The 25678-nt window shown below is 33.8% G+C and overlaps 1 protein-coding gene across 6 annotated transcripts in view; it reads right to left on the bottom strand.

Annotated features, from left to right (window-relative positions):
- The window catches only part of POT1 (protection of telomeres 1), a 77762-nt gene that overhangs the window by 10204 nt on the left and 41880 nt on the right, over nt 1-25678 (bottom strand). For all 6 annotated transcript variants that reach the window (XM_032304456.1, XM_032304459.1, XM_032304453.1 and 3 more), the window contains exons 8-15: nt 24976-25106; nt 21320-21610; nt 18163-18318; nt 12619-12788; nt 11431-11519; nt 7308-7364; nt 4937-5093; nt 2208-2413 (exon numbers count right to left, since the gene is read on the bottom strand). In XM_032304456.1, coding sequence (XP_032160347.1) covers nt 2208-2413; nt 4937-5093; nt 7308-7364; nt 11431-11519; nt 12619-12788; nt 18163-18318; nt 21320-21610; nt 24976-25106 — 1257 coding nt within the window. The remainder of the gene's footprint in view (nt 1-2207; nt 2414-4936; nt 5094-7307; nt 7365-11430; nt 11520-12618; nt 12789-18162; nt 18319-21319; nt 21611-24975; nt 25107-25678) is intronic.

Below are 25678 nucleotides of genomic sequence, written 5' to 3'. Positions count from 1 at the left end.
TCATTTGACTTTCATTAAAAAGCTCTGTAAGGTAAAGTGTTATTACTCTGAATACACCTATTCACTCACTATATATTTACTGAGAACCAGTTGCATGCCTATCCTCCTACCCTATGTGCTGAAGATACAGATTAAAATAAACGTGCACCCTGCACTTAAGGGCAGTTACATTCTACTAAGCAAACAAGTCTATAAACAGACAGAAATAATGCAAATATAATACAAGAAGAAAAGTGATGAACTGAAAGTTCATATGCTATGCAGTAAGAACCACTCAAAACTGCCTGGTGAATCAGAAGACTGCTTGGTATCTGTAGATGCTCATTAAATATTTCAAATGAATTGCTGAGGAAAGGGAATTATTGAGTTACTTATGAACACGTGTTAGAGCAAAATTCTCAGAATAGCAATGGAATGGCAAAGAGGCACAGAGAAATATCCTGGGTTTAGGAACTGCCACCAGTTCGATATGGCTGGAAGGTGGAATGAGAACTGAGAAATCATACGAGAGGAGACTGAAGGTTTGTGGGATGAGCAGTAATTAAAGACAGGATCAGGAGCTAAAGGTACCTCTTCAAGCTTCTTTTGGACTCTCAAGTTTAACTTGGCTTCAGCACAGAATTGTAGGAGGCCATATAACCCAGAAGAACTCTATGGTATATCTAATATCCTCTTAGTCCTACAAGTATAGTTCTTACAGAATCTGGTAGGTCCAGAGCTTTATTTTTAGGGTACACAAATAGTCTTATTCCATTTCTTGTGTTTGCAGGTGTCTGTGTCTTTTGTTTCTGTATCTACTTCCTGGTAGAGATTAAAGTATTGCTAATGGAATAAGATACCATATTTCACTCATCAAGGTGGACAAATTTTTTTGAGTGCTAGTGTATGATGATGAGGATGGGGGAACAGATAATCTTATATGCTACTAAAGCATAGGAATAGTATGACAGCTTTATTGGAAAGTAACTGGGCAACATTTACTGAATTCCTTGTGCCCCTCTAATTATCCAGAGGGAAGATAAACGTCACTGTAGAGTTACTTGTCAAAGAAATAGAAACCAATTCAATTCCACTTACTACCTATGGGAAAGACCTAAAATTTCCCTATGCTTCAGCTTTCTCATGTATGAAAAACAGCTTATAATAGTACCAACTGAATAGGATTATTGTGATGATTAAATATATATAAATTAAATAAATATATATAAGTATATAGAAATGAAAATCATTTCTGGTACACCATAAATGGTGTACACTAAATAATTTTAAATAATTTTAACACTAAAATAAAAGATGTTCATGAAAATAATACCAATGGTAATATTCATCTGTATTCATACATACATATAGACTAAAACAATTACGTATTACTTTTATAAACAGAAAAATGTCAGTAATAGAAATGATCATAATCTACTGTAAGAAAGGTCAGTTCATTTATAAAATTTAACTAAAGATTTCTCTGCAAATTAAAGATGATGTTCTCCTTTTATTCTGGAATGTTCTCAAGGAATAAAAGTCTCAAGGAAAATAATGAAGTTTTAAAATTGGTAAAGGAAAAAATATTTGGTATATATATGAGATAAACATCAAATTAAAATTAGACAAAAGTGGAAAGGAAATGCAAAAATAAGTAAGAGTTTCATTCTTTTAAAACATATGTTATATATATTCTACACCAGTAGAAAATGTTAGTAAATAATAAAAGGAAAGAATTTGAACAGAAAACAAAAAACAAAAAACAAAAAAAAACATATGTTTTAAAACAAGTTATTTTTACTTGTTTCAAGGGCCCCTTGACTTGTGTATCAATACATGACTTTAGTCATTCTACTTTAATGGAACAACAGTGACATCCAGAGGCAAAAACAGCAGCAACTGTATATAACAAGAAGCCTCTTGATACTCAGCTCCACAATGAGTTTGAATCTGATTAAGATTATATCCAACATCTAAGATGGACAAATACAAACACCTGAGTTCAATGTGTAATTACAAAATGTCATTCAGATTAATTTATGTATGTGTGTATGTATATATTTAAATCTACCTACTATATATAATATATTCCATTTTATGGAATATATGGGATTTAAAATAACATTTTGACTTTATATGTCCCAAGTTGCCCCTAACGTATATTTAACAATCATTAATCACATAAACAAAAGCTGTATTCTAGTAAAACAGTTACTTAAATACTTTACCTTCTATCAAAATCAGACAGTCATTTGAAAGTGGAAGAATACCGTTATTTTTTACAAAATGAACCGCTACTTTTCGTCCTCCTTGATCTGTAGTGGTCCACATTTTCGAATCATATAATGATGTATTTTGTAGTTTGATATCTGGGGTTTTACTTGCACCCTCTTGTAAAATTGTATCTAAATCACCCTCATGTGGAACTTCTTGCCTAAAATCATCACAACGAAATAATACAAAACAATCGGTATAAGCTTAGAAATTCAAATTTAACAAACTATCCAATTTAAAATATGCTGATGGGCCAGCTACTTATTTTAAAATACAGAGATAATTCACTTTGCAGATTAAATGACTCTTATTCAACCAAAAAGGTCACTGACTGAGTAGATCCATATCATAATTACATTAACTGCCAGCAATTTCCTTATCTGATTTTGTAATAACAAGGATCTTACAACTATTTCTAGCACCAATTCATTCTCCTCTTGTAAAGAACATTAAACTTCTCTGTGGGGGATAAAAAGACAGCTGCCCATTAAATATCCATTTACCACCTAAGTAATTCCCGTTTCATAGGGGATCTAATTTTAACTTAGAATAGTAATTTCAAAAAGTCACATGGTAAAGTATGTATACAATAGAAATGGCATGATCTGGAATCAAAAGGTCTATATCCTCATCCTGATTCTGTCCCCAACCAGCTGTGTAACTTTAGGTACCACCTCTTAACCTTTAAGATGGTTTTACTTGTTTAAAAAAATGCTCAGAGAGGATGATTTTGTTTGGCAAAGCTATATGACTTTAGAGAATTTGACAAACTGTAATTTAGTAATACTTCAGCAAATACCTAAAATCTGTATTTATATTTTAATTCCAACTATCATTTTAAGCTCAAATGGGCAGCAGATGGTCCCCATTTTATTTAAGGTTTGATCTGATGATCAAAAATCTCTACAAACATAGGGCACCTGGGTGGCTTGGTAGGTTAAGTGGCTGCCTTTGGCCTGGGTCATGATCCCAGCATGCTGGGGATCAAGTTCCACATCCCTGCCAAGCAAGGAGCCTGCTTCTCCCTCTGTCTCTTCGTGCCTGTGTGCGCTCTCTCTCTCTCTCTGACAAATAAATAAATAAAATAATTTTTTTTTTTTAAGATTTTATTTATTCATTTGACACAGAGAGATCACAAGTAGGCAGAGAGGCAGGCAGAGAGAGAGAGAGGAGGAAGCAGGCTCCCCGCGGAGCAGAGAACCCTATGCGGGACTCGATACCAGGACCCTGAGATCATGACCTGAGCCGAAGGCAGCGGCTCAACCCACCGAGCCACCCAGGCGCCCAAATAAAATAATTTTTTAAAAAAATTTCTACAAACAGTACCATACTCAGATTTTGAAGGGAAAAATATACATATATTAGTATTAGTGTACACACAGATGTGTACATACAAATAATATACACACACACAAATATGTGCTTTAAAATGGAAATGTACTTTATTTACACATTATAAATTTAGAGGGAAGACAGTCAAATTGTATAAAAAAGAAAAAGAGCTTAAAAATAATTTCAGATTATGTCTTAAGCTAATAAGTAAATACTCATTCTATTGTCTCATAAATTTATTTATATATAATAAATGATGTTTGGAATAAAGTCCGATTCACTGGGAATTCTTAATGATTAATAAAAATTTAAATTATATTTGCTATATTTAAGATAGAAATATTGCCAACAAGTCTTTCTCTGTAACTTACTTAGAGATTTCATCTAGGAGTGCTTGGGTGGCTCAGATGGTTAAGCATCTGCCTTAGGCTCAGGACATGAGCACCCCGTCCTGGGATCAAGCCTCAGGTCAGGCTCCCAGCTCAGCAGGGAGTCTACTTCTCCCTCTCCCTTTAACCTCTGTGCACTCTCTCTTGTCTCTCTCTCTCAAATGAATAAATAAAATCTTAAAAAAAAAAAAAAGAATTCTTTTAAAAAGAATTAAAGAATTAAAGAAATTAAAAAGAATTAAAAAAAACCCAGAACTCTTTAAAAAATTTTAGTTATTAAAGGTTTACTTTTTTTAAAAGATATTATTTATTTATTTGACAGAGATCACAAGTAGGCAGAGAGCAGGCAGAGATATATGGAGGGGGGGGACAGGCTCCCTGCTGAGCAGAGAGCCTGACGCGGGGCTCGATCCCAGGACGCTGGAATCATGATCGGAGCCAGAGGCAGAGGCTTTAAAGGTTTATTTTTAAGAAGTTTTGTGAACAAAGAGTCTCCCCAAATATATATATTTCTCTTAAGATTTGAGAGAGAGTGCACACCCTCAAAGAAGGAGAGTGAGAGGGAGAAGCAGACTCCCCACTGGGCGGAGAGCCTGACATGAGACTGGATCCCAAGACCCTGAGATTATGACCTGAGCTGAAGGCAGATACTTAATTGACTGAGCCACCCAGATGCCCCTCCCCAAATATTTTTATAGTTTATTATTTGTTTGCATGTATCAGAGCTACTAAATTGAATTTCAGATTTCAAAAAAGCACCTACTTTTATTTACCAATAAAAGAAATATCAGAACGATTTACTAAGATTTTAGTATTTTCTCTTAAAAATGTTACCACTCTTTCAAAATACAATACACAAAGTCATAATCTACTCATTGCCAGGACTTAAACTGATATATTTGAAACCATGTATTCATGAACATTATGAAATAAAAACTTGTTTTATTATGGAAAATACTTACAGTGCATGACATTTAGGACAATGAAGTTTAACAGACTGACAGAGTATTCTGGGCTTATATGACCTTAATTTTGCTCGAATACGATACTGTTGAGGAGCTTTTTGTTTCAAAATAGCACATATTGGGGTTTTCTCCAAATACTGATGATCTGTAAGTACTGAAAAGAATTTTTAGATTCAATTAGGATAATCTACAATAATAAGAATATTCATCGTATGAACTCCCCCAAACCAGATACAGAATTGAAATATCTTGTCAGCTTTGTTATTTTGCCACATTTATCATCATCTGTCTTTAGCTCTCTCTCCATATATATCTCCTTACAGATTCATATATATGAATCATTTGAGAACAGTTTGCAGATATCATGCTCCTTTTTCCCTAAATATTTCAGTGTGTATTTCACAAAAAATTTCATTGACCTATTACAGTGTAATTTTCACTCTCAGAATCTGTAATGTTGATGTAATATTATCACTGAATCAACAGACATTATTCAAATTTCTCCAAATGTGCCTATAATGTTCTTATTTAGATTTTTTTTTTTCAGGTCCAGAATCCAATCCTGAACCACGCACTGCATCTGTTTTTCCTGTCTCCTTGGACTCTCTTGATGTAGAATGGTCCCTCAGCTTTCCATCTTTCATGACATTGATAATATTTGGAGTAGAGGCCATTTATTTGGGTGTGTCTGTTTCTGCTCACGATCAGATACAGATCATGCATTTTTGGCAGGATACTATATAATAAGTGCTACAAGTGTCCTTCTCTGTATCATATTAAGAGGCATATATATATGTTATATATAATATGTGTAATAATTTATAATTTTATGTATAAATTTAAATATATATTTATTTATATATAATTTATAAAAATTTTTATATTTTTATTATACATATAATTTATCATTTTAGTTACATATATGTAACTAAGTGTGTGTGTGTGTGTGTGTGTGTGTTTAAAGAGCCATATATCTTATGAGTGTTTTCACTCCTGGGAATGCTAACTTCGCTCAGTTGGTTAGGGTGGTATTCAGCAGGTCTCTCCACTATAAATTTATTATTTTCCCCTTTATAATAAGAAAGTACTTGGGGAAATACAAATATCCCACTCCTCAGTAACATTTAGGATCCTGAAAGTTTAGGGCCCACTGATGATTTACGGCTAAATCAATTACTACTATCATGGTTGCAGAATGATTTTCTTCCCTAACTTCATCATTCCTTTTACATTTACTAGTCGACACTCTTACTTTAACTAAGAGCTTTCCATTTCATCTCATTTATTTATTCACTCATTTGTTCTTTTGTTTATTACCCACATGGACTAATGAATTCCTACTTTATTCAGTTTTATTTCATCGTTAGTGTTTTTCATTTTGCTGCTCAAATTATATCAAATTTGGTATGCTCCACCATTCACTGAGCATGGCACAAGATGTTCCAGACTCATCTTGTAGTTCTCCTGCCCCAGTCCTGGAGTCTGGTATTTCTTTAAGCTGCCCTGATTCCTTTTAAGGGGTAATATTATTTATAAGCCAAGATTTGTGTACTAGGTGCATTCACTGCTAGTGGGCTGTGCCATTATTTTGAAGCCCTTTAACTGCACAGATGTACGGTATATATACACACACGTGTTCATACCTATACTTGCACACATGCATCTATAATATGTATGAATATGTATTTGAATGAATACATATATACAAAGACCTATCTACATCTACTTCTGTATCTATCTATAAAATCATGAGTACATATAGACACTTCCTATTCCAGTAACACCACCACAAACAAGCTTCTTTCTTAGAGCTTCCCCCATTTCATAGTTATATGTTCTTCCTCCAATAATGAGAAACTTGTATTTTTATAAATATATTACAGAATTTCACTTAATAGACTTCTGCATAAAAATATTTTTTCTTCAACTTTTTAACCTTAGCTGAAATAACAGGAAGAGGGCATCTGACAGATTTACTCTCACTGCTAACATTAACGTTTTGGGGTATATTGTAAGGAGCTTCTTTATGAGCACAGAGCGAAATACACAGGGTGAGCAGATAAAAATTATGTCATATAAGTATTTACATTCTCAAAATAAACCCCATTGCACTGTTAAATAGATTATATTTTATAAATCTTACAGCTATGTAACTTAAATATATAGCTGATTTAAAAACATTTATTTTTCTGAGTGCCATTTTATGCCACTTACTATGAGGGAGGGAAATAAAATATAAATAGTGCTACATTTTTGCCCTCATGGATATCTGCTCTCAAAATTAGATAGAAACAAATTTAGTTGGTAACGACAGACTTTATTATGCACAGTATTACACCCACATTTCAGAAATGATACACGGTCTTACTTGTAGCTGATAGTTGCTGACATCTTTCTACCTCATATAGCGATACTGATCCAGAGCCTACATGAAGAAGGGAAAAAGTTATACAGTTTTAAAATCCATTAAAAAATCCCATGTGGCACTGAAAACTATAAACATTGCTGACAGGAACTGAAGAAAATCTAAACAAGAGTAAAATTTGCTAAGTTCATCGCCTAGAAGGCTCAAAACTGTTAAGACATCAATTTTCCCCAAATTGAACTATAGATTCAATATATTCCTAATCAAAATTGAGGAGGTTTTGCTGCAGAAAAAGACAAGAGGCTCTATCACTTAATTGAAAATGTAAAGAACCTAGAATATAAAATACAATCCTGAAAAAGGAACAAAACTGGAAGACTTATACTACCAGACTTCAAGACTTACTATAAAGCTGTAATAATCAAGGAAATATATGATACTGGTATAAAGACTGACAAACCTAGCAACAAAAATTACAAAGAAAGCCTACAAAGAAATCTGCATTTCATTTTTGATAAAGGCAGCAAGACAATCCAAAAGGAGAGCAAAACTCTGGTACTGCAACAACTGGAAATTAGTATAAGGGAAAAAAAAATGCTTACTTCACACCATACTATTAAGTATTTCCAGCTGGACAGCCCAGAAATAAATCCATGTTTATATTCACTTGATTTCTGACAGACACACAAGTAATCTTATAGAAAGGAAACTAATGGTGCTACAGTGACTGGAAATTCGTATTTAAGAAAATGTCTACCTCATACCATACTACTAGGAATTAAAAAGGAACAAACTACTAATACATGCAATACGGATGAATTTTAAAAACACACAGTACGTAAGAGTACATAATATATTATTCCATTTATTGGAAGTTCTGGAAGAGGCACAATTATCTATGTTGGGGAAAAAAAAATCAGAATTCATGGGGCTGGAGTGGGGATAAGGATTGACTGGGAAGAAGCACGAGGGAACTTTCTTCAACAAGGGTAATGTTTAGATTTTTAAAGGGATTTAACTTACATGGGCTTATATATTAGCCAAAGCTCATGGAATGGTACACTTAACGTATCCATTTCACTGTATATAATTTTACACCAGGGGCACCTGGGTGGCTCAGTGGGTTAAGATGCTGCCTTCAGCTTGGGTCATGATCTCAGGGTCCTGGGATCAAGCCCCACATCAGGCTCCTTGCTCAGTGGGGAGCCTGCTTCTCTCTCTGCCTCTGCCTGCCTCTCTGCCTGCTTGTGATCTCCGTCTCTCTCTCTCTCTGTCAAATAAGTAAATAAGTTAAATCTTTAAAAAAAAATTTTTTTACACCAAAAATTAAAAAAATTCCTCAACAAATACTGAATTTTAGTTAATGATATTTATTCTGAAGTGCTTAGGAGGTACATTTACATCTGCAACTTACTTTGAAATATGTCAAAATATAAGATGGACTAATGGATTAAAAGACAGAGAGAAGTGTATGACAGAGCAAAGACAACCCAGGTAGTAGGTATTTGAGTGCTCACTGTACAACTGTTTCAATTTTTCTGCATGTTTGAAAATTTTTATTATTTTGGGAAAAACACATTGTAAATGAAACAAAGGGAGAGGTAGGTAAGATATTAATTAAACTTACTAAACTGAATAGGATGACTTGACGAACACCATAACATAGGATTTTACTTTAACAAAGAAAGCAGAAGTAGTAAACAGAGCAGTAGGTTTTAATAGTACTTTCATTTTAAAATGAAGAGTTTGAGACTAAAAAGGTATCCATATTTTGCAATTACTTTAGCTTACATTCTATTACAGATAATAGTATAGTAAGTTCTAATTTATTTTATGTGGCATCATATATAAACATACGATTCATTGTCCTTCTTCTTCAACATTACTAAGAAATGTTCTAAGAATCCATGACAAGAGAACTTGAATGGACAACTCAAGCTGGCAAAGTATAATTTCAATGAATCTGATTCCTTAATGTCAGCCATTCTGCATGAGTGAAAGCAATGGCAAAAACCTTAAAAGCAGTCAAATAATAAGACTGTAAGTGTAATAATAAGTGTAAAATATACACATGGTCTCCCACAAACTGAGGGGAAAAAAAAGGTTAAAAAATCCAACAGAAAATCAGGTAAAGGATAAGAACAGACAATTCAAAGAAGAGGAGGTAAAAAGGGCTAATAAATATGTAATATTTTCAGGTTTCCAAGTACTCAGGAAACTAAGATATCACCTTATCTAACCTGCCAAACTGTCAAAATGTAACGTACACTGCTAACCTCCAATACCACTGAGAGTATGAGGAAAGGACATTTTCCTAGAGTGTTATTTGCATATGAATCTTACGACATTCTGTCATATAATCTGACAGCATCTATTAAAATAAAAGATGTGCTTACCCTTTGATTTACCAACCTTTTAGTTTATTTTAGAGAAAGAAAAGCAGGAACATACAATTGTTCAAGGATGGTTTTCAAAGCATTATTTGTTAAGAGCTAAAAACTGGAAACAACCTGAATGTCTGTCACACGGAAAATAGCTGGGTTTACAATGTTAGAATCACATTATGAAGTACTGTATACTATTAAAAAAATAAGTTCGAGTAACATGGATAAAAGGTCTATAAAAGGTCTATTATCTACTGATAAAGAAAGCAACAGTCGAGTATGGTCCCATTTTTTAAATTTAAGTAGGCTTTATGCCCAGCGTGGAGCCCAAATGCAGGGCTTGAACTCACAACCCTGAAATGAAGGCCTGAGCTGAAATCAAGAGTTGTTAGGCTTAACCAACTGAGCCACGCAGGTGCTCCAAGTTGACAGATATTTTAAACAGAGGGGAAAGTCGTGTCCGTCTATGTATAGGTATATATATTTGTATAAACATGAAAGTGTTGAAGAAACCACACTAAACTATTAACATAACCTCAGAAGTGGGCACAAGGGCATGGGGAAGCTTTGTAACTTGATATCATGACATGTATTAACTTTATAATTTAAAAACAATTTAAAAATCTTTGTAAAAGGAGAAAAGACATTTCAAAAAGCATAATTACAAATTATGCTGTCCCCAAATGACTGTCAATTGAAGTAGACTGGCCTGTTAATGGTAGTTTAAGTAATCACAGATTGGCTAAAATGCCATCACCAAGATGCTAGGAAATGTGGAGAGACTAAATAAGGCAGAGAGAATAAAGAAATAAACTTAAAATATGTACAAAAAAATAAATAAGCTGCACTTGAATCTGACTTTGCCATCAGTTAATAGTTTAGTAACCCTGGGAAAATGACATGACCCCCGTCACTCAAAGCCTCAGTTTCCTATAAAAGGGACAAAAAAATTTCAAACTCAAGGGAGTGCTGTTAAGATTAGGTACTTAGTAAGTGGCTAAACCAAGTAATACATGTTAATTTTAATGCTTATCATTACTGGTATAGAAGAGAAAATACTCATAAAATATTTAATATCATAATGGAAGGAGTTACATTGAAATAAAAAAAAAAATGGGATAAAAACATGACATCTAGGCCCCAGAAAGTACCAGCATCTATGAAAGCAAAATTGTGAAGGAGAAAATCTGTAAAATTTCAATTTGGATTTGAATAGTCACCTATTCAGGTAGGCAATAATATAAATATAGAACCAAGTGTTTGTTTAAGATCCTGTAACTAGGAACTTGATGAATTTGATAAAGACTGGAGACCATGTGTATTTCTAAAATATGTATGATCAAAAAATAATCTAGCTCTTTGAAATGAAGCAGCAAAAACAACCACTGTTCATTTTAGAAACTGGCAAGTGGTTGCCTAGGAAATACAGAATTTTAATGAACAGATACACATGTACACATATATACACATAACGTATCATATATACATAAATAACTACGTATATCACAAATTAAGTAATCCCTACCATTCCAATTTGAAAATGCCATTATACAATTAAGGCAGAAATAATGTTACCTTTACATAGGACACAGAGATAGATTTACCCTATTCCTTTACAATGAATATGGATTTAACCAAAAAAGAGAGGCAGAGATGGGATGATATTAAAAAAGAGAACTAATACTGATAAAGCCATTTCAGTTAGCAAGGACTAAACCATTAACATTAAAAACTGTCCTTACTTGAAAGAGTCCGAAAGCTGTCCTCGTGTTCTGAATGGCATATACCATCAAAACACTGATTGGCTGTCAAATCGGCAGATTCTAAAACCCTACAATTGAAAGAATATAATTTCAAATCAAATTGCATAAAACAAAGTCGATATGATCAGTTTAGTTCTATCCTTAGAAACCAAGAAATCACTGAAATTGTATAAAAATTATGTGTGTATGTGTATAACTTCTTCAGTAGAAGGTCTATGGCTACCCCAAAGGTACTCTAAATTTAAAAAACCTGATTCTACAAAGATATGTGTAAAACAGTAGGATGATGAAATGCTGCAAACAAAAATAAACTGGGAATTTAATGATGGCATTCTGTTAGAAGAATCTCATTCCAGAGTCCAAAGTGAAAGTGCTCTGTATCGGGCAATATAAGAAGTAAGTAAAACTGAGACAAGATTATTAAAATAGCTAATTTAATTTGTTTTAAAAGTCATGCTGATTTCAATACGTTAAAATGTAAAAATATTATTTCATTTCAACTTACTGAATGGGGTTTATTTTCTAGAGCTCTTTGAAGATATGCAGAAGATTTATTTTTACTTTTGTATATTACTGGTGAAAAGGTTTCTGTACACAGTGAGCATTAGGGATGTGTCACAAAAAAGAAAATTGCCAATGTAGAAGGACTTAAGATACTATTCACTTTATGGGGACATCAAAAAGTTTTTAAAATATGATACTCCAAAACACTTCTGATACCTATTTTATCAGTCACAGGCACTTTAAACAGATAATATTTTTCATGGCAGAATTATGTATGTTTGGAATTCTAGATATGTATCAGGTCTTCCAAACTCTAGCTAAACTCCAGATTCAACTGTCTATTGGTGTACTTGGGAAATGTGCCAAATGGTGGAAGAAAAAAGAGCACGAGCACAGAGTAGACCTAAGTGCACAAGTAACTACTGGAAACCTAAGACTACATTCCTAGCTCTGCTATTATTTAGCTATTTGAACCTGTGATTGCTTGATTTCTATTTCATTTGGTTCATCTATTTAAACAAATGGATAGTTGGCACAAGTTATGAGGATCGATTACAAAGAACTTACCAGATCCATCCACCCCAGTCCAGTACAACAGGATCTTGGAAGCAGCTTAATTAATACCTTATTTACAATTTCTAAATAGGCATATAATATGCTTACTTTTTCAATTGATCCACATCCGAGTTACTCTCTGGCAAGACTCTGATTCCCCGGCCGTAACTGGTACCGCCATGGAGATGAAACTCTAGAGCTAACAATGTTGCCTGGTTCTCCGAATTCACTGACTGAAGTTTGGTATGGAGGCTATAAATTCTAAGAAAGCTTCCAACCTAAAAATATATGATTTACTATTTAGAAAATGTCAAAAGATCAAATAATTTCTGATACATAAAATACTTAACAAAGCAATGTGGGGCATAAGACCAACAATCAGGGGTACTTACTGATCAGAAAGGTCCTGGTGTGTTATACCGGTCTGTGCTAGGTAATAATAGCCCTAAGGACGCTGTATCAAAACCAAAATGTGTGTGCATTTCTGTGTGTGCATGCACACATGTGTATACACAGAAAAGTACATGGGTGTGTGTGTGTGTATCTATATATACACACATACAGATATATATGTCTACATAAATGCATGTATACACATCTACATACAATATATCAGTACATGTAAACATGCATGTATCTCTCTCTATATATATGTATCCATCTGTATGTTTTTTTTCCAAATGGAAGACATATTTCCATGTCAGAGATATTAAAGTGTGAAGTAAGACTGAGTCTTAGTATTAATAAAATGCAGTAGTTAAGAAACCATTGCTTAAACTCAAACTCGAGCCCTCTACTTGATTTGGAAAACTGAGGTTACTGAAAATAACTTGTTTTAGCTACTTAAAAGTAAGATTTGGAACGCCTGGGTGGTTCAGTCTGCTAAGCGTCTGCCTTTGGCTCAGGTCATGATCCTGGATCAGGTGGATCAAGCCCCGCCTTGGGAGGGGGTTCCCTGGTCAGTGGGGAATCTGCTTCTCCCCCTCCTCTCTGTTCATGCTTACTCATCTCACTCATGCTCTCTGTCGCTATCTTTGTTTCTCTCTCTAATAAATATAAAAAAAAAATCTTTAAAAAAAGACTTAAATGACTGCTAAAATATTCTCCTTATGAGAATACTGGAATTTTTAAAAATGTAATATTAAAATATTCCCCTATTCCACAAGTTTTATGGAAAGAAAACTTTTGTAATAAGCACTGTGCCTATACAATTCTGAGTTCAAATACAAGATTAAACCAATTATAATTTTGAACTAAATATTCTATAATTTTAGATACTTTGCTTAATCTTAAAAATGTCCCTTAAATGTAGAGTATTTGATGTTCTTTTAATGTAGAAGACTTAAAATGACAGATACAGAATGTTAATCAAAGAAACTGACACCTACTCAAAGAAAGAAGCTATATAAACCTTTTCCTCCCAGTACTGTAAGGAGGTAGGGATTTAGGTCTTTTTTTCTCTTTTTCCACTGACAACTACAATATGGCATGGGTGCAGGATAAAAAGAGTCAGAGAAGGAAAACACAGAAAGAAAAAAGAAAACACAACAAAACTGATTTTCCTCACGGTGTCCAAACTAAGACACTGGAAGAAAAAACTTCTATTTACTTTTGTCTCACTCTTTCTGGACATTTATCACTCTGTGATTCTTTTAAAATATAGGTAACACACCAGGATAGTATATAAAAAGAACTTAAAGAAGACCTAAACATGTGCTGGTCCATGGCTGGCTTTGTCAGTAGAGCTTGTGACCCTTAATCTTGGGGTCATGGTTCCAGTCCCACATTGAGTGAAGAGTTTACTTAAAATAAATAAATAAATAAAAACCACCTCCCTCTAGAGAAATGTCCTACTGTGTAGATATTAAAAAAAAAAAATTTAAAGGCCTAAACACATGGAGAAAGATATCATATTCATAAACAAAAAACTTTAACATTATAAAGATAGTAATCCTCCCCCCCAAATTAATTTTTAAAATCAGTGTAATTTCAATCAAAATCCCCAGTGTCTTTTACGGAATTTGAAAAGCTGATCTGAAAATGTATATGAACATGAACAGCAAGTCAAGTCTGAAGACTAAACTGGAAAGGGAGAGGGGAGGGTTCGCTTGATCCACAGAATATTATTTATTTATTTAATATTTATTTATTTATTTATTTGTCAGAGAGAGAGAGAGAGAGAGACGGAGCACAACCAGGCAGAGCTGCAGGCAGAGACAGAGAGAGAAGCAGGCTCCCCGCTGAGCAAGGAGCCCTATGTGAGACTCGAACCCAGGATCCTGGGATCATGACCTGAGCCAAAGGCAGATATTTAATGACTGAGTCACCCAGGTATCCCTACAAAGTATCATTTAAAAATAAAGCTATAAAAAATAAAAATAAAGCTATAATAATTAAGACCCTGTGGTATTAATGCAGATACATATATAAACATGGATGTATCTTAAAAATATAATTTCAAAGAAAGTAAATTAGAGAATATACCATACGTATTTTTCAGAGATAAGTACTTAAAGCATAATAAACATGGGTGTACATAACTACATATTAGGATAAACAGAAGGAAGATAATAGGGAGCAACAAAAAAGAATGAACAGAGGTACAAAGAAGATTCAGTATGTAGAGTTTTATGTCCTAAAAATTAAAAGTACCTGAAATTAGTGTAGTAGAGCATTTAAAAATGTTAAGTTTTAAAGGAAATGTTAAGTTTAGATGATTGATAGGCACATGGATATTTATTACACTAACTTTTCTACTACTGTCTTTCATAATAAAACAACAAAGACCAAGAGAGAATTTATTTATATAGTCTATCAAGATGACAAACTGTTATTTCCAGAAATTCCTTCTGGAGGCAGCATTGTATTTTTTTTTTTAAGCTTGCTAAATATACTATGAAATGTGCCAGATGTTCTACTATAATAGACACATATCGCTTAGTCTTGTCAGTAATGGGATAAGATTCTAAACATAGAAGTGAGGGAGTCATAACCAAAATTATAAAAATGCACTTTCAAAAACTGTGATAAAATCATTTCAGTAAACATCAAAAATAAAGCAAAGCAAATAAAGCTATTAAGAAATTATTATCTCTTTAGAAATAATTTTAATATTCCTTACAAACTATCAAGAAATTCCCTCTACATGTCTGAAAATAACCAGCTGAACTATAGCCCTTGGGTCCCCGAAGGCCAAAACATAATTATGACTAAGTATTTTTTATAATTATTTTTAAATTATGTCAGGATAGGACTAATGATTGGGAATATAACGACTTAATTTCTAGACAAAAAGTTCAAAATATTTGTGTGTGTGTGTGTTTCCATGTATATGTGGGTTTATGCATGTGTACTTGTGTTAACACTTAAAAGCAAAATTGAGGAAAAATGTTACGAATGATTTCAATTATAAAACATATATAAAAGCCAATTATATTATACTTTAAGATTGTTTTAATTATTCTTTATTAAAAAAAATTTTTCCTGTTCCTATACAACAAAACTCTGTTCCATGTATTTCAGTATAAAAATGCAATTTCGAACAGCTGTCTTCAAGTACTGATAAGAATTCATTTGTATCAATGTCATCTGACTCAGGATTTCTTAATATCAAATTGTATAAAGTTGTCTTAAAACAAATAAACATTTACATTAAATAAACGCTTCCAGTTACATTACTTACAGAGAGAAAATCCTTTTCATTTTTCTATTATATTACAGATAAATAATGTAATGTTATGGTATTTTCAGAAAAAGATTAAGTGCCCTATAGTTTCTTAGTAATGTGTGCTCAGAGCACCCTCTAGTGGGTGAGATAAAGCAGACAAAAAGGGATCTGAAAAAAATCTGACATAAATTTACACTCATTCACTAGCAGATATTATTTACTTCAACCTTACTATAAGGAAAACACTGTGCTAGCTGTTGTTCATGACCTGGACAAGGGAATCAGGACAAGCGAGGGAGAACAGAAAAACCTATAAAAGCAGCACAGAGAAAGAGAAGGGAATTAAATTGTGAAAGTAGAATCTAAAAATGTAAATCTTTTTCATTCATAAGAACTCTATGTGTGTTTTCTTTTTTAAGATTGTATTTATTTTACTTGAGATGGAGCGAGCACACAAGCTGGTGGGTAAGAGACAGAGGGAAAGGGAGAAGCAGGCACCCCGCTGAGCAGAAAGCAGGATGCAGGGCTTGATTCCAGGACCCCAGGATCATGACCTGACCCCAAGACAGATGCTTCACCTACTGAGACACCTGGGTGCCCCAAAACTCTGTATTTAAAAAAGACTCTGAGTTGGTTTTATCATTACATTTGTTTTCAAAATAAAGTAATCAATGTAGAGAAAATTAGGGAAAAGCATCAAAATGCATCTTCAGCGTCATTTTATATGTTAGGTATGAAAGCATGTACACACACACACATAAAAGGACAAGAAAATTCAGTTATCACCTTCTTGGATCCTGACTTTAACCTAATTTATTGATTTGAGTTTATTTGGGTGGGTTTATTTGTGTGTGTGAAAACGATTTCCTTCTTCAAGAACATTTATTTACAAAGGGAAACTGGGCATAAAATTCAGATCTAAAACAACTGCAATTTACTTTTACTGTTTTCTTCCCATAAGTAGGCCATATAACTTTCTATAAGTAGGCTGTATAACTCCCTAAAGGTAGGACAGAATCTATTTGCAATAAAGAAAGTCATTTCTTTATACTGCTTAAAAGGACTGATCCTGGAAACAAACACTATATTCAAATACTGGCTTCACCCAAGTAGCCATGAAATCTTGCGCTTAACCTGTGACTGCTCAGTTTTCCCATCTGTAAAATGTGAAAGGTGACAATACCAACCGCACAGGATAGTACTAAATACATATGATGTGCTGGACAAATATTACTATTATTATTGCTATTATTGATGCCACTTGTTGCTAGAAAAGATACTTGCAAATAAAGGAATTTTAAAAAATAAAATAAAATATTCCCACTATTAATAATCAAGAAGTGTCATATCTGGACAGTTCACTTTTACCTAAAAAATAACTCAAAAGCAGTGAGCAAATTCTAATAAACTATATAGTATAAACACACACAATTTATGAGGTGGATTAACAATTTCTGAAACTAGGGCACCTGGGTGGGTCAGTGACATAAGCCTCTGCCTTTGACTCAGGTCATGACATCAGGATCCTGGGATCCACTCTCCCACCCCCCACACCCACATCAGGCTCTCTGCTCAGGGAGAAGCCTGGTTCCCCCCCACCCCCGCCTACTTGTGATCTATCAAATAAAATATTAAATCTTAAAAAAAGTTTCTTAAATTAATGAGTACAAAGTTGTAGGTTAGATTTTGAAAAATCAATTAATAAAGCTTAACATTTAAGCTTACAAATATTTTATACAACCTCATACAAAAAATTTTTCCTGGAAATTTCCAGGGAATTTAATTTTACTTTAAAAAGTTGTTAAGCCACTATAACTTAATGCATCTTCCAATAATTGAGTTTTTTTCCAATATATTTTATAAATTAAAAATTAAAGAAAAAATAAATTTGGAGTTAATTTCTAGACCTCAAATATCATCTGTAAATGTGATTTAACCCGCATTTATAAAAACAAAGAGAGCAAACACTTGCTACTCAACATCACCTTCAGAGATTTTGCCACTTGAACATGATTATCATAGACTAAAATGTCTACTGTCAGATTCTGCAGCCGATGGATATGACTTAAATCTCCTTCAAGTACAAGGTCTTGTATTAAGACTCTCCAAGATGGGAACGGGGTCCTGGTGCCATCCCATACCTGCCATGATAGGGTAGAGCAAAGTTTAATGATCATTTTGTGTAACTGTAAAAGATTTTTAAAAGAGTTTTATTTGCTGTTAATAATATAACTTAAACGTCAATAAAGGTATTCCCCCCAAATACCGGCTAAACTTTAAATATGGTGTATATTCTGATTGTAAAGGACTGCATAGATATAGGACAATGTAGTAAATGTAAAGAGGAAAAAAATTCACACTACTTAAAAAAAAGTACTAACATATGGTTGAATTTATCCTTCTTACCATCTTATATATAAACCCTTATGATTATATCTGCTAATTTTCTTTAGTATAAATCCCTAACTTTTAGAAATGTATTCTAAACTTTGCTCATTTTTTCACTTTGTTCTAATTTGGAAAAGGGCTTTAAAGTACAGATAGAAACATTTGGTTTATGGTAGAGGCTATGAATTCAAATGCCTGAAAATCATGGGTGCTGGAAAAGGAAAAGATATATTGGATTGCTATGTAAACCATGTTGAGACAAAGGGCACAGGATGAGTAAGTATGCACTACATCACCCTCAACATGTCAGCTAGCCTGTGTTGTGCTAGGCTTTTAAGACAATGCTACGCTTTGTTATAAAGGGCATGGCAAGAGACATCTGGCATGAGGTAAGAATGCCTCTGTATGTAAGAAATTTGGCTGGACAAGAGAAACAGGCTTACTGAACAGAAAACACTGATTTTTCTACAAGTGAGGTTGTCTGCCAGGGTCAGCTTAACAGAGGAAGTATTCAATAATGTTGGTGACTGCCAAATTTCAAATAAACAATCGCTGAGTTTGGGTCACTCACTGTTCCCTAGATTATTCAAAGAACCAGAACAAACACTTTGGGAATAGTTACATTATATGTCCCAAACATTTTTCTCCCCTTGGAAACTGTTCCTTCATTTCATGTATACTGTTTTTGTGACTTCAAAATAGCTTTCTAGACGAAGCTACCAGTCTTTTTGGGGGAGGAGCTGAGAGAGTAGTGTTCCTACATTATTTTATGCTTCAGTTTTAATCACTTACAATCTAGTCTTTTTTTTTCTTTTTTAATAAATTCTAGAACTTTTCTAATTTTGTATCAATACTTAATCCGTTAGGAATTTGTATATTTTATAAATAGATCTGACTCCTTTTTCCAAATAGATAACAATAACTATTCAACAATCTGTCTTCATCAATCTGAAATGATGATTGTTTATCATGAATATATTATTCATACAGTGTAGAGTTTTTTTTTTTTTTTTTTACAATTATTTATTTATTTGAGAGAGAGAGAAAGAGAAAGAGGGAGCACAAGCAGGGGGAGTGGGAGAGGGAAAAGCAGGCTTCCCACTGAGTAGGGAGCCTGATGTGGGCCTCAATCCCAGGACCCTGGAACCATGACCTGAGCTGAAGGCAGACACTTGACTGAACTTTTTTTTTTTTTTTAAGATTTTATTTATTTATTTGACAGAGATCACAAACAAGCAGAGAGGCAGGCAGAGAGAGGAGGAAGCAGGCTCCCTGCTGAGCAGAGAGCCCGATGTGGGGCTCGATCCCAGAACCCTGGGATCATGACCTGAGCTGAAGGCAGAGGCCTTAACCCACTGAGCCACCCAGGTTCCCCAACTTAACTTTTTTTATAGCATGCAATTATTTTTTTACAGTATTTCACGTGCATATAAATGTGCCACTTTCAACTTTAAAAACTTCATCTTTTATTCAGGGATTTCTATCTTCCCCATTCCTTCAAAAGGGCAAGGTATAAATGATGATAAAGCTAAACCCAATACTCGTGCTTCTGTACTGTTTCTTATCCCACTGTTTGAGTCAGATAGGAGCAGAACTGAAGCAGTGCTTGTTTAAATGTATTCTGCATAGGATGGGTAGATGTGGATTAATATCAGACAACTGACTTTTTCAGAAGCTATTCATGAGTTGGGGAGCCTGGGTGGTTCAGTCGTTAAGCGTCTGCCTTGAGCTCAGGTCATGATCCCAGGGTCCTAGGATCAGGCTCCTGGGATTGCGCTCCCTGCATCGGGTTCCCTGCTCAGCTGGAAGCCTGCTTCTCCCTCTCTCAGTCTTCCTGCTTGTGTTTCCTCTCTCACTGTGTCTGTCAAATAAATAAATAAAGTCTTTTTTTTTTTTTCTTTAAAAGAAGCTACTCATGAGTAAATTGAGGTAGGTATAAACAAATATCAGATGGGTCTTACATTACTATTTATTTACTTATTTATTCAAGATTTTGTTTATTTATTTGACAGAGACAGAGACAGAGAGATAGGGAGCACAAGCAGGGGGAGTAGGAGAAGCAGGTTTCCCGCTGAGCAGGGAGCCTGATGCGGGGCTCAATCCCAGGACTCCGAGATTATGAACTGAGTCCAAAGGCAGACGCTTAACAGACTGAGCCACCCAGGTGCCCCCTACATTACTTTTTAAAAATTATGCTGATATATATTGCATGGAGTACTGGGTGTGGTGCAAAAACAATGAATACTGTTACGCTGAAAAGAAATAAAAAAAAATCATGCTGATTTAAAAACAAAACAGAACAAGAACAAAGATAAACACTTCAAAACTATCTGTGATCTACCCAATGAAACAGGCAGTGAAATGACATGGGAAAAGAACCCAACATGAATTAGCCAAATAAGTAAATAGGAAGGCTACCCTGACAGGGAAGCAGAAATATGAGTATGTAGAATTGCAACTAAAATATAACATAAAAAACTATTAAATTATTAATACTAATTATTAATTAATACTAATATTAATAAATATAGCATAAACTATATTTAAACCATTGAGAATGCTATTTTTCTCTGAAAGTGTAAGTTCAAGAGTAGAGTTGCATGAATACCAAGGCTTATCAAAAATGGTAAGTTAGACTTAAAGTTCTTAATATAATACATAGTATGCACATTTATCCCACCAGAGTGAAATATAAGCTCTGTTTAGATATGTAGGTGGTGCTAATTTATAATTTCAAGTATTTAAAATACCTACCTTTAGAAGAAATGATGCTCCATCCACTTCTGCTTTGCCCAAGAGCTGACAAGTCAGGTCAAAATACTGCAGTGGTTGAACATCACACAATTTTACCAATGTCGAAGAAGGTGAAATATGAGTTGATGCCCAAACACGTAAAGCTTCTACCATTTTGTGGTCCTCAGCGGTGAAGTTAAAATACTTGCTTGAAGTACGAGGTATGATAGGAGCTCCCAAAGTTCCCTCAAATGTCAAAGATGCAAAGCCAGAGCTGGTGATACCCTGAGTCTCCTTTTTATACACTTGGATCTAACGAAGTTGGGCAAAGCAGAAAACAAAACAGCTTACTGATGGAGAACCCCAAAACTCAAGAAATCTGAAAGATTCTAAAGTCTTGCCAGGATAGTTAATAGAGGATATGCTTATTTAATATATTTTACTTAATTAGCACACAAAATTATAAAAGTCAACTGGGCTGTATCAAGATTCACAAGCACCATGTAAACTTAGAACACTATGTAGTATTTATTTCTATTTTTTAAAGGTCTAGGGAGTCGACTCCCTGATCCTACCAGGCTTGCACTTTTACATTTACTTTTCTTACTAGCGTATAATTTACAAAGGGAAAAATAAGTAAGTGACAATTATTTATGACCATTACAAGGTAAATCAGAATGCTTAAATACAAGACTTCAAAGTGAATAAAAAGCAGGGAGGCGAAGGTGTCACCGGTCTGGCTGAGGGCCAAGATAAGCCACAAAGACTGGCTTCCGAATTCTGAGGCCTGGCTGGGAGATGCAGGTGCATTTACCATGGTTACATCTTCTTCATTAAGCAATCTTTTTATCCTTATGAAATTCCCCCCCCTTTTAATCTCCCTCAATACTCCGTCTGATATTAATAAAGTGCTTTCATTTTCCTTGCGCTTATTGTTTGCTTGGTATATCTTTTCTACAGTTTTACTTATAACTTGTTTGTGAAGTCTTCATTTCTTGTAGGAAGTTGGCATTTATTCTTTTTTTATTCAGTCCAGTGTTTAGTCCATTTACATAAAATTATTGATATGATTATATTTAAGTCTATCTTATTTGTTTTCCTTTTGTGTCCTCTTTGCCTTTTAAAAACTGTTTTTCTATTGTTCCTTTCCTGTGTAACACTGAACTTACTAGTATTGTTTACCTCCTCTGAGCTATAAAAGAATCCTTATCTCAAAGTTTATTTGGAATCAATATAGTTCCACTGTATCATCCCTCCTTTCCAGGTCATATTTCCCACTTGCCCATATACCATTTTACACTTAAAGTGTAATAATCTTTGAAGGTATGTACTAACCCTTCGGTGGTTAATTCCACTTAACCACCCTAACCATTCTTTGTGCTATCGTTCATATTCTTCTACATATTTTATAAACTCCATGTTTACTAATGTCACCATTTTTCTTTTAAATAGTCATTTATCTTTTAATGAAATTATGGGAAGAAAAACTAAACAGTGTCTTTTATCATTTCCTTTGTTTTTAGTTATTTCCTAACCATCAAGTTTCTGGCTGGTAGCATTCATTTTTGTCCTGACCACCATCCTTTAGCATTTAATAGTAGTAAAGATATGCTGACCGTGGATTCTCTCATTTTTGAAAAATATTTTCTCTTTCTACAAAATTCCAGGTGAATCAATTTTCTATCACCACTTTAAATTTATCATTGCTTTGTTACTCAAGTGCCATTAATTCTGATAAGAAATCAAAGACGGCTCGTATTAAAGTTTCCTATACGGAATGTGTTATTTCTCTGCCAGCTCATTTCAAGTTCTTTTTTCAAATCTTTTTCAGTGGTTTCACAGGGATTTGTTTAGGCATGCTTTGCTTTGTGGTGCCATGCATGGAGTGCACGGAGTTTCTAAAATCTGTAAGTCAATGTTTTCTATCACATTTAGAAAAATTCTGGTCATTTCTATGTATTCCTATAAATATTTCTGTTTCCCATTCACACAGTTTTCTTGTGCATCTCAAATGATGTTTCACAATTTGATATCATTGCACAGGTCCCCAGGGTTCTGTCAATCTCTTATTTATCCTTATTCTTCAGATTAGATAAATTCTATTGGTCTATGTTCAAGTAAACATAATACAGCTAATATACTAAGCCTAGCCAGTAAATTTTTCATTAATAATAAAAATATTAATATATATATTCACTAAAAGTTATGTATTAGACTGTTTATAGCAGCATAATATCCTCAAACTGAATGTCCCACAGAATATATAAATTCTGATGCATTCACACACTTAACAATGAAAATGAACAAAGTGAAACTATATGCAGTAATATGGTTGACTCACACAAGTATAAGCCAGACATTAAAAAACCAAAACCTAGGGGCACCTGGGTGGCTCAGTGGGTTAAAGCCTCTGCCTTCAGCTCAGGTCGTGATCCCAGGGTCCTGGAATCGAGCCCCATGTCGGGCTCTCTGCTCAGTGGGGAGCCTGCTTCCCTCTCTCTCTTTTTCTGCCTGCCTCTCTGCCTACTTGTGATCTGTCTGTCAAATAAATAAACAAAAATCTAAAACAAACAAAAACAAAAACAAAACAAAACAAAACCTACAGTCTATTCTCTTTAAAATAAATAGAACTGAGAGATGCATATCCTACTTCAGTTAAACAACAGCAAGAATAACAACTAAAAACATGAGGAGGGAAGAGTGCACTGTCTGAAACAATAGTATGTGAGAAATAAGTTATTTTTTGAAGTTGGGATAAATTTGCTACAATAATAATATTTCTATTTCCTTTTTAACTTTACACAAATATTCTCTACTATTCATCTATTCTCAGGGAAAGGCATAAGAGATAAAGAAGGTAATTCCCACCAAAACTCAAGAGAGAACACACCAGAATATTGTGCTCATCTATGGGCACTGCACTGACCATGAGGGACATAGATAAACTGAAGTATTAGAAGAAAAAAGACAACCAAGATAATGAAAGAACTTTATGGAAACCCATAAAATAAGAGGAAAAGATGAAGGGATTGAAATGCTTAAACCCTAAGGGATTTAAAATATTAAAGTATTTAATTTTTTTTAAAAAATCACATACTATTTGATAGCTTAACCTTCATATTAAAGGTTTCCTTACATTCAGTTGATAGCATAATTTTAAAAGTACCAACATATCTGTTCATGTTTTAACACATTTTTCATAAATGAAGTTCAACTTACTTTGATTTTATACTTAATGTCTCAATGCTTTTCAGTGTACATGAATTAATACAACAAATGGAAAAATAATACAACCTCTCAATCACTGTATAATTATTTTATATAAAAAAAAAAAGAAAAGCCCTGTTGGCTTAGGGTGTTTTTTTGTTTGTTTTTTTATAATCAGCTCTACATGGACCTTCAGAGCATCAGTCCACATTCCGAAGTGAGAAGACAGGCTGCAACGTGGCTAAATTACGGCATCTAAGGCATTTCTTGTGGAGGGAAGGCAGGCCGTTTGTCCAAATGAAGAGGTTTCTGAATATTAATATTTGATGTCTAATATTATTTATATTTGTTCTTGTCTCTTGAAATGCTTACTGCCATGTTCTACCATAGCAACTATATAATTAGGGCTAGCTAGAAAAATACACAGTTCTCTTCAAACAGATATGAGTTCTGGACAGTACAAACTATACCTTCAACCTATGAAAGCGAACAATATCTCCATTTTTATAAATTATTGGAAGGGCTTCATATTTTCCACTAAAGAGCAGGCAGGTTAACTTTACATTTGTCTGGTCCACAATTGTTACAACTGAGCAATAATCTGGAAAACACAAAAATATTTTACATTTTAGTACTTCAAAGCTTTTGACAAAGTAAGAATATGGTTGAATTCAAACCACTAAACAAACTCTTATCCCTCCTTTTAATTAAACCTTCTGAGAACAGGATCAAAATACAGAGACAGTTTCTTGGCTCTCAAAATGCACTGCCAAATTATTCTGCAAGAGTATTCCACAAAAATTAATTTTAGAAAGTTTAGTAAAACAAAACTAAAATTCTTAATTAGAATAAATTATCTGGAGGGGTAGTAACTTTTTTATTACTTCAAAGTTTAGAAATCATGAAGCAGATAAACATGTTCAATTAAAATATAATTTATAAAGTAAATGTAATTAAAATTGGGGTGAAAACAAAGACTAGAAGATATTTGAAGCAAATGTGATGAAGAGTCAGTATACTGCATAAAAATTCTATGAAAACTGCTTATAAAGCCCAGGACTTCACTGTGACTATGAAATTCAAAGGAACAAACAATTTATAGAAAATTATAACAACAGCTCAAAAAAAATAAAAATAAGGATTTGCTAGTTTCTTACAGAAGATTACACGTTA

Source organism: Mustela erminea, chromosome 11, assembly GCF_009829155.1.
Source record: "Mustela erminea isolate mMusErm1 chromosome 11, mMusErm1.Pri, whole genome shotgun sequence".
Taxonomy (NCBI): Eukaryota; Metazoa; Chordata; class Mammalia; order Carnivora; family Mustelidae; genus Mustela; species Mustela erminea.
Note: the sequence above shows the minus strand (reverse complement) of the source record. Positions and strands in the feature narration are given on the sequence as shown.